General features: G+C 41.0%; 1 protein-coding gene across 1 annotated transcript in view; it reads left to right on the forward strand.

Moving 5' to 3' along the window:
* LOC127926576 (ATP-binding cassette sub-family C member 12-like) overlaps positions 1-13,624 on the forward strand; it is a 39,320-nt gene that overhangs the window by 19,113 nt on the left and 6,583 nt on the right. Inside the window, exons 5-7 of the mRNA XM_052512013.1 lie at positions 4,535-4,624; positions 7,642-7,831; positions 13,591-13,624. The exon at positions 13,591-13,624 is cut by the window's right edge and continues 126 nt beyond it. Coding sequence (XP_052367973.1) covers positions 4,535-4,624; positions 7,642-7,831; positions 13,591-13,624 — 314 coding nt within the window. The remainder of the gene's footprint in view (positions 1-4,534; positions 4,625-7,641; positions 7,832-13,590) is intronic.

Genomic DNA, 13,624 nt, shown 5'->3' on the forward strand with positions numbered 1-13,624 from the left:
TACAGGTAGAGTCTAATACTCCATACAGGTAGAGTCTAATACTCCATACAGGTAGAGTCTAATGTAGAGTCTAATACTCCATACAGGTAGAGTCTAATACTCCATACAGGTAGAGTCTAATGTAGAGTCTAATACTCCATACAGGTAGAGTCTAATACTCCATACAGGTAGAGTCTAATGTAGAGTCTAATACTCCATACAGGTAGAGTCTAATGTAGAGTCTAATACTCCATACAGGTAGTCTAATACTCCATACAGGTAGAGTCTAATACTCCATACAGGAAGAGTCTCATACTCCATACAGGTAGAGTCTAATGTAGAGTCTAATACTCCATACAGGTAGAGTCTAATACTCCATACAGGTAGAGTCTAATACTCCATACAGGTAGAGTCTAATACACCATACAGGTAGAGTCTAATACACCATACAGGTAGAGTCTAATACACCATACAGGTAGAGTCTAATACACATACAGGTAGTCTAATACACCATACAGGTAGAGTCTAATACACCATACAGGTAGAGTCTAATACACCATACAGGTAGAGTCTAATACTACCATACAGGTAGAGTCTAATACTCCATACAGGTAGAGTCTAATACTCCATACAGGTAGAGTCTAATACTCCATACAGGTAGAGTCTAATACACCATACAGGTAGAGTCTAATACTCCATACAGGTAGAGTCTAATACTCCATACAGGTAGAGTCTAATACACCATACAGGTAGAGTCTAATACTAATACCATACAGGTAGAGTCTAATACACCATACAGGTAGAGTCTAATACACCATACAGGTAGAGTCTAATACACCTAATACACCATACAGGTAGAGTCTAATACACCATACAGGTAGTAGTCTAATACACCATACAGGTAGAGTCTAATACACCATCTACAGGTAGAGTCTAATACACCATACAGGTAGAGTCTAATGTAGAGTCTAATACTCCATACAGGTAGAGTCTAATGTAGAGTCTAATACACCATACAGGTAGAGTCTAATGTAGAGTCTAATACTCCATACAGGTAGAGTCTAATACACCATACAGGTAGAGTCTAATACACCATACAGGTAGTCTAATACACCATACAGGTAGTCTAATACACCATACAGGTAGAGTATAATACTCCATACAGGTAGAGTCTAATACTCCATACAGGTAGAGTCTAATGTAGAGTCTAATACTCCATACAGGTAGAGTCTAATGTAGAGTCTAATACTCCATACAGGTAGAGTCTAATACTCCATACAGGTAGAGTCTAATGTAGAGTCTAATACTCCATACAGGTAGAGTCTAATGTAGAGTCTAATACTCCATACAGGTAGAGTCTAATACTCCATACAGGTAGAGTCTAATATTCCATACAGGAAGAGTCTCATACTCCATACAGGTAGAGTCTAATGTAGAGTCTAATACTCCATACAGGTAGAGTCTAATACTCCATACAGGTAGAGTCTAATACTCCATACAGGTAGAGTCTAATACTCCATACAGGTAGAGTCTAATACACCATACAGGTAGAGTCTAATACACCATACAGGTAGAGTCTAATACTCCATACAGGTAGAGTCTAATACTCCATACAGGTAGAGTCTAATACACCATACAGGTAGAGTCTAATACACCATACAGGTAGAGTCTAATACACCATACAGGTAGAGTCTAATACTCCATACAGGTAGAGTCTAATACTCCATACAGGTAGAGTCTAATACTCCATACAGGTAGAGTCTAATACTCCATACAGGTAGAGTCTAATACTCCATACAGGTAGAGTCTAATACTCCATAGGTAGAGTCTAATACTCCATACAGGTAGAGTCTAATACTCCATACAGGTAGTCTAATACTCCATACAGAGTCTAATGTAGAGTCTAATACACCATACAGGTAGACTCTAATACTCCATACAGGTAGAGTCTAATACTCCATACAGGTAGAGTCTAATACTCCATACAGGTAGAGTCTAATGTAGAGTCTAATACACCATACAGGTAGAGTCTAATGTAGAGTCTAATACTCCATACAGGTAGAGTCTAATGTAGAGTCTAATACTCCATACAGGTAGAGTCTAATGTAGAGTCTAATACTCCATACAGGTAGAGTCTAATGTAGAGTCTAATACTCCATACAGGTAGAGTCTAATACTCCATACAGGTAGAGTCTAATGTAGAGTCTAATACTCCATACAGGTAGAGTCTAATACTCCATACAGGTAGAGTCTAATACTCCATACAGGTAGAGTCTAATGTAGAGTCTAATACTCCATACAGGTAGAGTCTAATACTCCATACAGATAGAGTCTAATGTAGAGTCTAATACTCCATACAGGTAGAGTCTAATACTCCATACAGGTAGAGTCTAATACTCCATACAGGTAGAGTCTAATACTCCATACAGGTAGAGTCTAATACACCATACAGGTAGAGTCTAATACTCCATACAGGTAGAGTCTAATGTAGAGTCTAATACTCCATACAGGTAGAGTCTAATACTCCATACAGGTAGAGTCTAATACTCCATACAGGTAGAGTCTAATACACCATACAGGTAGAGTCTAATACTCCATACAGGTAGAGTCTAATACTCCATACAGGTAGAGTCTAATACACCATACAGGTAGAGTCTAATACTCCATACAGGTAGAGTCTAATACACCATACAGGTAGAGTCTAATACTCCATACAGGTAGAGTCTAATACTCCATACAGGTAGAGTCTAATACTCCATACAGGTAGAGTCTAATACTCCATACAGGTAGAGTCTAATACTCCATACAGGTAGAGTCTAATACTCCATACAGGTAGAGTCTAATACTCCATACAGGTAGAGTCTAATACTCCATACAGGTAGAGTCTAATACTCCATACAGGTAGAGTCTAATACTCCATACAGGTAGAGTCTAATACTCCATACAGGTAGAGTCTAATACACCATACAGGTAGAGTCTAATACTCCATACAGGTAGAGTCTAATACTCCATACAGGTAGAGTCTAATACTCCATACAGGTAGAGTCTAATACTCCATACAGGTAGAGTCTAATACACCATACAGGTAGAGTCTAATACTCCATACAGGTAGAGTCTAATGTAGAGTCTAATATTTCATACAGGTAGAGTCTAATACTCCATACAGGTAGAGTCTAATACTCCATACAGGTAGAGTCTAATACACCATACAGGTAGAGTCTAATACTCCATACAGGTAGAGTCTAATACTCCATACAGGTAGAGTCTAATACTCCATACAGGTAGATACACCATACAGGTAGAGTCTAATACTCCATACAGGTAGAGTCTAATACATACCATACTCCACAGGTAGAGTCTAATACTCCATACAGGTAGAGTCTAATACTCCATACAGGTAGAGTCTAATACTCCATACAGGTAGAGTCTAATACAGGTAGAGTCTAATACTCCATACAGGTAGATACTCCATACAGGTAGAGTCTAATACACCATCCATACAGGTAGAGTCTAATACAGGTAGAGTCATACAGGTAGAGTCTAATACTACTCCATACAGGTAGAGTCTAATACTCCATACAGGTAGAGTCTAATACTCCATACAGGTAGAGTCTAATACTCCATACAGGTAGAGTCTAATGTAGAGTCTAATACTCCATACAGGTAGAGTCTAATACTCCATACAGGTAGAGTCTAATACTCCATACAGGTAGAGTCTAATACTCCATACAGGTAGAGTCTAATGTAGAGTCTAATACTCCATACAGGTAGAGTCTAATACACCATACAGGTAGAGTCTAATGTAGAGTCTAATACTCCATACAGGTAGAGTCTAATGTAGAGTCTAATACTCCATACAGGTAGAGTCTAATACACCATACAGGTAGAGTCTAATACTCCATACAGGTAGAGTCTAATGTAGAGTCTAATACTCCATACAGGTAGAGTCTAATACACCATACAGGTAGAGTCTAATGTAGAGTCTAATACTCCATACAGGTAGAGTCTAATGTAGAGTCTAATACTCCATACAGGTAGAGTCTAATGTAGAGTCTAATACTCCATACAGGTAGAGTCTAATACTCCATACAGGTAGAGTCTAATGTAGAGTCTAATACTCCATACAGGTAGAGTCTAATGTAGAGTCTAATACTCCATACAGGTAGAGTCTAATGTAGAGTCTAATACACCATACAGGTAGAGTCTAATACACCATACAGGTAGAGTCTAATGTAGAGTCTAATACTCCATACAGGTAGAGTCTAATACTCCATACAGGTAGAGTCTAATACTCCATACAGGTAGAGTCTAATGTAGAGTCTAATACTCCAGGAAGAGTGTACGTGGTTATTGAACTGTAGTGTGTATCTCTGTTGTTTCATGTAGCTAATACTCCATACAGTACAGGTGGAGCGACAGAGTTTCAGGCCTACCAATGATCAATATGACTCAATGCTACCCCTAGTGTTCTAACAGTAAACCTACAGTTAAGAGTTGTCAGATGACCAGTTGTGATGGAGTTTGTTGCCTGTGTTTTGTGTTATCTGTTGTCCAGTTGACAGGTATGCTCCAGTACGTGGTAAGGCTGTCTACGGAGCTGGAGGCCAAGTTCCTGTCAGTGGAGAGACTACAGGAGTACATCGAGGTGAGAACGTCAACCCTTTCTATCTCAAATACACAAATAATGTCTTACTGTCTTCATGACCTTTTAATACACTGTTATTCACCTGTCCAGGGTTGTGTCTCTGAGGTGTCCATGTTTCTGTCCAGGGTTGTGTCTCTGAGGTGTCCATGTTTCTGTCCAGGGTTGTGTCTCTGAGGTGTCCATGTTTCTGTCCAGGGTTGTGTCTCTGAGGTGTCCATGTTTCTGTCCAGGGTTGTGTCTCTGAGGTGTCCATGTTTCTGTCCAGGGTTGTGTCTCTGAGGTGTCCATGTTTCTGTCCAGGGTTGTGTCTCTGAGGTGTCCATGTTTCTGTCCAGGGTTGTGTCTCTGAGGTGTCCATGTTTCTGTCCAGGGTTGTGTCTCTGAGGTGTCCATGTTTCTGTCCAGGGTTGTGTCTCTGAGGTGTCCATGTTTCTGTCCAGGGTTGTGTCTCTGAGGTGTCCATGTTTCTGTCCAGGGTTGTGTCTCTGAGGTGTCCATGTTTGAGGTGTCCAGGGTTGTGTCTCTGAGGTGTCCATGTTTCTGTCCAGGGTTGTGTCTCTGAGGTGTCCATGTTTCTGTCCAGGGTTGTGTCTCTGAGGTGTCCATGTTTCTGTCCAGGGTTGTGTCTCTGAGGTGTCCATGTTTCTGTCCAGGGTTGTGTCTCTGAGGTGTCCATGTTTCTGTCCAGGGTTGTGTCTCTGAGGTGTCCATGTTTCTGTCCAGGGTTGTGTCTCTGAGGTGTCCATGTTTCTGTCCAGGGTTGTGTCTCTGAGGTGTCCATGTTTCCTGTGTCTCTGAGGTGTCCATGTTTCTGTCCAGGGTCTCTGAGGTGTCCATGTTTCTGTCCAGGGTTGTGTCTCTGAGGTGTCCATGTTTCTGTCCAGGGTTGTGTCTCTGAGGTGTCCATGTTTCTGTCCAGGGTTGTGTCTCTGAGGTGTCCATGTTTCTGTCCAGGGTTGTGTCTCTGAGGTGTCCATGTTTCTGTCCAGGGTTGTGTCTCTGAGGTGTCCATGTTTCTGTCCAGGGTTGTGTCTCTGAGGTGTCCATGTTTCTGTCCAGGGTTGTGTCTCTGAGGTGTCCATGTTTCTGTCCAGGGTTGTGTCTCTGAGGTGTCCATGTTTCTGTCCATGTTTCTGTCCAGGGTTGTGTCTCTGAGGTGTCCATGTTTCTGTCCAGGGTTGTGTCTCTGAGGTGTCCATGTTTCTGTCCAGGGTTGTGTCTCTGAGGTGTCCATGTTTCTGTCCAGGGTTGTGTCTCTGAGGTGTCCATGTTTCTGTCCAGGGTTGTGTCTCTGAGGTGTCCATGTTTCTGTCCAGGGTTGTGTCTCTGAGGTGTCCATGTTTCTGTCCAGGGTTGTGTCCATGTTTCTGTCCAGGGTTGTGTCTCTGAGGTGTCCATGTTTCTGTCCAGGGTTGTGTCTCTGAGGTGTCCATGTTTCTGTCCAGGGTTGTGTCTCTGAGGTGTCCATGTTTCTGTCCAGGGTTGTGTCTCTGAGGTGTCCATGTTTCTGTCCAGGGTTGTGTCTCTGAGGTGTCCATGTTTCTGTCCAGGGTTGTGTCTCTGAGGTGTCCATGTTTCTGTCCAGGGTTGTGTCTCTGAGGTGTCCATGTTTCTGTCCAGGGTTGTGTCTCTGAGGTGTCCATGTTTCTGTCCAGGGTTGTGTCTCTGTCCATGTTTCTGTCCAGGGTTGTGTCTCTGAGGTGTCCATGTTTCTGTCCAGGGTTGTGTCTCTGAGGTGTCCATGTTTCTGTCCAGGGTTGTGTCTCTGAGGTGTCCATGTTTCTGTCCAGGGTTGTGTCTCTGAGGTGTCCATGTTTCTGTCCAGGGTTGTGTCTCTGAGGTGTCCATGTTTCTGTCCAGGGTTGTGTCTCTGAGGTGTCCATGTTTCTGTCCAGGGTTGTGTCTCTGAGGTGTCCATGTTTCTGTCCAGGGTTGTGTCTCTGAGGTGTCCATGTTTCTGTCCAGGGTTGTGTCTCTGAGGTGTCCATGTTTCTGTCCAGGGTTGTGTCTCTGAGGTGTCCATGTTTCTGTCCAGGGTTGTGTCTCTGAGGTGTCCATGTTTCTGTCCAGGGTTGTGTCTCTGAGGTGTCCATGTTTCTGTCCAGGGTTGTGTCTCTGAGGTGTCCATGTTTCTGTCCAGGGTTGTGTCTCTGAGGTGTCCATGTTTCTGTCCAGGGTTGTGTCTCTGAGGTGTCCATGTTTCTGTCCAGGGTTGTGTCTCTGAGGTGTCCATGTTTCTGTCCAGGGTTGTGTCTCTGAGGTGTCCATGTTTCTGTCCAGGGTTGTGTCTCTGAGGTGTCCATGTTTCTGTCCAGGGTTGTGTCTCTGAGGTGTCCATGTTTCTGTCCAGGGTTGTGTCTCTGAGGTGTCCATGTTTCTGTCCAGGGTTGTGTCTCTGAGGTGTCCATGTTTCTGTCCAGGGTTGTGTCTCTGAGGTGTCCATGTTTCTGTCCAGGGTTGTGTCTCTGAGGTGTCCATGTTTCTGTCCAGGGTTGTGTCTCTGAGGTGTCCATGTTTCTGTCCAGGGTTGTGTCTCTGAGGTGTCCATGTTTCTGTCCAGGGTTGTGTCTCTGAGGTGTCCATGTTTCTGTCCAGGGTTGTGTCTCTGAGGTGTCCATGTTTCTGTCCAGGGTTGTGTCTCTGAGGTGTCCATGTTTCTGTCCAGGGTTGTGTCTCTGAGGTGTCCATGTTTCTCCAGGGTTGTGTCTCTGAGGTGTCCATGTTTCTGTCCAGGGTTGTGTCTCTGAGGTGTCCATGTTTCTGTCCAGGGTTGTGTCTCTGAGGTGTCCATGTTTCTGTCCAGGGTTGTGTCTCTGTCCATGGTGTCCATGTTTCTGTCCAGGGTTGTGTCTCTGAGGTGTCCATGTTTCTGTCCAGGGTTGTGTCTCTGAGGTGTCCATGTTTCTGTCCAGGGTTGTGTCTCTGAGGTGTCCATGTTTCTGTCCAGGGTTGTGTCTCTGAGGTGTCCATGTTTCTGTCCAGGGTTGTGTCTCTGAGGTGTCCATGTTTCTGTCCAGGGTTGTGTCTCTGAGGCGCCCAGGAGAGTCAAAGACGCCCTCATCCCAGAGGGTTGGCCTCATAAAGGGGCCATCTCCTTTAAGGACTATACGATGAGGTACAGAGCGAACACCCCCATCGTGCTCGATGGACTCCAGCTCAACATCCAGCCCAGGGAGAAGCTGGGCATCGTGGGGAGGACAGGCTCCGGTAAGACCTCAGTTTAGACCACCTACTCACTGTCATAATGCTAACATGAAACACCACAGTGATGCTAACATGAAACACCACAGTGAACATTGTGATATATTGTGGCATTTGGAAAGTATTCAGACCACATTTTGTTACATTACAAACTTATTCTAAAATGGATTCAATTGTTTTTTTCCCCTTGACCAATCTACACACAATACTCCATAATGACATCACAATACTCCATAATGACATCACAATACTCCATAATGACATCACAATACTCCATAATGACATAACAATACTCCATAATGACATCACAATACTCCATAATTACAAAGCAAAAACAGGTTTTTAGACATTTTTGCAAATGTATTAATAGTAAAACACTGAAATAAAATTGAAATAACTGAAATATGACATTTACATAAGTATTCAGACCCTTTACTCAGTACTTTGTTGAAGCATCTTTGGCAGCGATAACAGCATTGACTCTTCTTGGGTATGACGCTACAAGCTTGGCACACCTGTATTTGGGGAGTTTCTCCCATTGTCCTCTGCTGATCCTCTCAAGCTCTGTCAGGTTGGATGGGGGAGCGTTGCCGCACAGCTATTTTTCAGGTCTCTCCAGAGATGTTAGATCAGGTCCGGGCTCTGGCTGGGCCACTCAAGGACATTCAGAGACGTGTCCTGAAGCCACTCCTGCGTTGTCTTGGCGTTGTGCTTAGTGTCGTTGTAGGAACCTTTTCCCCAGTCTGAGGTCCTGAGCACTCTGGGGAGCAGGTTTTCACCAAGGATCTCTCTGTACTTTGCTCAGTTCATCTTTCCCTCGATCCCGACTCATCTCCCAGTCCCTGCAGCTGAAAAACATCCCCATAGCATGATGCTGCCACCACCATGCTTCACCGTAGGGATGGTGCCTGGTTTCCTCCAGACGTGACGCTTGGCATTCAGGCCAAAGATTTCAATCTTAGTTTCATCAGACCAGAGAATCTTGTTTCTCATGGTCAGAGTCCTTTAGGTGCCTTTTGGCAAACTCCAAGCGGGCTGTCATGTGCCTTTTACAGAGGAGTGGCTTCCGTCTGGCCACTCTACCATAAAGGCCTGATTGGTGGAGTGCTGCAGAGATGGTTGTCCTTCTGGAAGGTTCTCCCTTCTCCGCAGTGGAACTCTGGAGCTCTGTCAGAGTGACCATTGGGTTCTTGGTCACCCCTCTGACCAAGGCCCTTCTCTCCGGATTGGTCAGTTTGGCCGGGCGGCCAGCTCTAGGAAGAGTCTTGGTGGTTCCAAACTTCTTCCATTTTAGAATTATGGAGGCCACTGTGTTCTTGAGGACTTTCAATGCTGCAAACATTTTGTTGGTACCCTTCCCCAGATCTGTGCCTCGACAAAATCTCGGAGCTCTACGAACAATTCCTTCGACCTCATGGATTGGTTTTTGCTCTGACATGCACTGTCAGCTGTGTGACCTTACATAGACAGGTGTGTGTATTTCCAAATCATGTCCAATCAATTGAATTTACCACAGGTGGACTCCAATCAAGTTGTAGAAACAGGATGCACCTGAGCTCAATTTTGAGTCTCATAGAAAAGGTTCTGAATACTCATGTATTTCTAAAAACCTGTTTTCGCTTTTTCGTTATGGGGTAATGTGTGTAGATTGATGAAGAATATACAAGAAGTGTGTGTCAATCGTCAGGCATCAGGTAGTTGTCTTTGTTTTATCTTCTGGTGTGACCTGGATGTGTTGTATGTAACCTGGATGTGTTGTATATAACCTGGATGTGTTGTATATAACCTGGATGTACTGTATATAACCTGGATGTGACCTGGATGTGTTGTATATAACCTGGATGTGACCTGGATGTGTTGTATATAACCTGGATGTGACCTGGATGTGTTGTATATAACCTGGATGTGACCTGGATGTGTTGTATATAACCTGGATGTGACCTGAATGTGTTGTATGTAACCTGGATGTATTGTATATAACCTGGATGTACTGTATATAACCTGGATGTACTGTATATAACCTGGATGTGACCTGGATGTGTTGTATATAACCTTGATGTGTTGTATATAACCTGGATGTAATGTATATAACCTGGATGTACTGTATATAACCTGGATGTGACCTGGATGTGTTGTATATAACCTTGATGTGTTGTATATAACCTGGATGTACTGTATATAACCTGGATGTACTGTATATGACCTGGATGTGTTGTATATAACCTGGATGTGTTGTATATAATCTGGATGTGTTGTATATAACCTGGATGTATTGTATATAACCTGGATGTACTGTATATAACCTGGATGTACTGTATATAACCTGGATGTGACCTGGATCTGTTGTATATAACCTTGATGTGTTGTATATAACCTGGATGTGTTGTATATAATCTGGATGTGTTGTATATAACTTGGATGTGTTGTATATAACCTGGATGTATTGTATATAACCTGGATGTACTGTATATAACCTGGATGTACTGTATATAACCTGGATGTACTGTATATAACCTGGATGTGACCTGGATGTGTTGTATATAACCTTGATGTACTGTATATAACCTGGATGTACTGTATATAACCTGGATGTACTGTATATAACCTGGATGTGACCTGGATGTGTTGTATATAACCTTGATGTGTTGTATATAACCTGGATGTGTTGTATATAACCTGGATGTGTTGTATATAACCTGGATGTGACCTGGATGTGTTGTATATAACCTGGATGTACTGTATATAACCTGGATGTGTTGTATATAACCTGGATGTGTTGTATATAAACTGTATTTAACCTGGATGTGTTGTATATAACCTGGATGTGTTGTATATAAACTGTATTTAACCTGGATGTGTTGTATATAAACTGTATTTAAACTGGATGTGTTGTATATAAACTGTATTTAACCTGGATGTGTTGTATATAAACTGTATTTAACCTGGATGTGTTGTATATAAACTGTATTTAACCTGGATGTACTGTATATAACCTGGATGTACTGTATATAACCTGGATGTGTTGTATATAACCTGGATATATTGTATATAAACTGTATTTAACCTGGATGTGTTGTATATAACCTGGATGTGTTGTATATAAACTGTATTTAATCTGGATGTGTTGTATATAACCTGGATGTGTTTTATATAAACTGTATTTAACCTGGATGTGTTGTATATAAACTGTATTTAACCTGGATGTACTGTATATAAACTGTATTTAACCTGGATGTGTTGTATATAACCTGTATTTAACCTGGATGTACTGTATATAACCTGGATGTACTGTATATAACCTGGATGTGTTGTATATAAACTGTATTTAACCTGGATGTACTGTATATAACCTGTATTTAACCTGGATGTGTTGTATATAAACTTTATTTAACCTGGATGTATTGTATTTAACCTGGATGTGTTGTATATAACCTGGATGTGTTGTATATAAACTGTATTTAACCGGGATGTGTTGTATATAACCTGTATTTAACCTGGATGTACTGTATATAACCTGGATGTATTGTATATAACCTGGATGTGTTGTATATAAACTGTATTTAACCTGGATGTACTGTATATAACCTGTATTTAACCTGGATGTGTTGTATATAAACTGTATTTAACCTGGATGTATTGTATTTAACCTGGATGTGTTGTATATGAACTGTATATAACCTGGATGTACTGTATATAACCTGGATGTGTTGTATATAACCTGTATTTATCTGGATGTACTGTATTTAACCTGGATGTGTTGTATATAACCTGTATTTAACCTGGATGTGTTGTATTTAACCTGGATGTGTTGTATATAACCTGGATGTGTTTATATAAACTGGATGTGTTGTATATAACCTGTATTTAACCTGGATGTGTTGTATATAACCTGTATTTAACCTGGATGTGTTGTATATAACCTGTATTTAACCTGGATGTGTTGTATATAACCTGTATTTAACCTGGATGTACTGTATATAACCTGGATGTGTTGTATATAACCTGTATATAACCTGGATGTGTTGTATATAACCTGGATGTGTTGTATATAACCTGGATGTGTTGTATATAACCTGTATATAACCTGGATGTACTGTATATAACCTGGATGTACTGTATATAACCTGGATGTGTTGTATATAACCTGGATGTACTGTATATAACCTGGATGTGTTGTATATAACCTTTATATAACCTGGATGTACTGTATATAACCTGGATGTGTTGTATATAACCTGGATGTGTTGTATATAACCTGTATATAACCTGGATGTACTGTATATAACCTGGATGTGTTGTATATAACCTGTATATAACCTGGATGTACTGTATATAACCTGGATGTGTTGTATATAACCTGGATGTGTTGTATATAACCTGTATTTAACCTGGATGTGTTGTATATAACCTGTATATAACCTGGATGTACTGTATATAACCTGGATGTGTTGTATATAACCTGGATGTGTTGTATATAACCTGTATATAACCTGGATGTACTGTATATAACCTGGATGTACTGTATATAACCTGGATGTACTGTATATAACCTGGATGTGTTGTATATAACCTGGATGTGTTGTATATAATCTGTATTTAACCTGGATGTACTGTATATAACCTGGATGTGTTGTATTTAACCTGGATGTACTGTATATAACCTGGATGTACTGTATATAACCTGGATGTGTTGTATATAACCTGGATGTACTGTATATAACCTGTATTTAACCTGGATGTACTGTATATAACCTGGATGTACTGTATATAACCTGGATGTGTTGTATATAACCTGGATGTACTGTATATAACCTGTATATAACCTGGATGTACTGTATATAACCTGGATGTGTTGTATTTAACCTGGATGTACTGTATATAACCTGTATTTAACCTGGATGTGTTGTATATAACCTGTATTTAACCTGGATGTGTTGTATTTAACCTGGATGTGTTGTATATAAACTGGATGTGTTGTATATAACCTGGATGTGTTGTATATAACCTGGATGTACTGTATATAACCTGGATGTGTTGTATATAACATGGATGTACTGTATATAACCTGGATGTGTTGTATATAACCTGGATGTACTGTATATAACCTGTATTTAACCTGGATGTACTGTATATAACCTGGATGTACTGTATATAACCTGGATGTGTTGTATATAACATGGATGTACTGTATATAACCTGGATGTACTGTATATAACCTGGATGTGTTGTATTTAACCTGGATGTACTGTATATAACCTGGATGTACTGTATATAACCTGGATGTGTTGTATATAACCTGGATGTACTGTATATAACCTGGATGTACTGTATATAACCTGGATGTGTTGTATTTAACCTGGATGTACTGTATATAACCTGGATGTACTGTATATAACCTGGATGTACTGTATATAACCTGGATGTACTGTATATAACCTGTATTTAACCTGGATGTGTTGTATATAACCTGTATTTAACCTGGATGTGTTGTATATAACCTGTATTTAACCTGGATGTGTTGTATTTAACCTGGATGTACTGTATATAACCTGGATGTGTTGTATATAACCTGGATGTACTGTATATAACCTGTATTTAACCTGGATGTGTTGTATATAACCTGGATGTGTTGTATATAAACTGGATGTGTTGTATTTAACCTGGATGTATAGTCTATAACCTGGATGTACTGTATATAACCTGGATGTGTTGTAAATAACCTGGATGTACTGTATATAACCTGGATATTACATGTCACCCAACAGGGAAGTCTTCTTTAGGAGTGGCCCTGTTCCGCCT

The sequence above is a fragment of the Oncorhynchus keta genome, unplaced genomic scaffold (genome assembly GCF_023373465.1).
Source record: "Oncorhynchus keta strain PuntledgeMale-10-30-2019 unplaced genomic scaffold, Oket_V2 Un_contig_7836_pilon_pilon, whole genome shotgun sequence".
Classification (NCBI taxonomy): domain Eukaryota; kingdom Metazoa; phylum Chordata; class Actinopteri; order Salmoniformes; family Salmonidae; genus Oncorhynchus; species Oncorhynchus keta.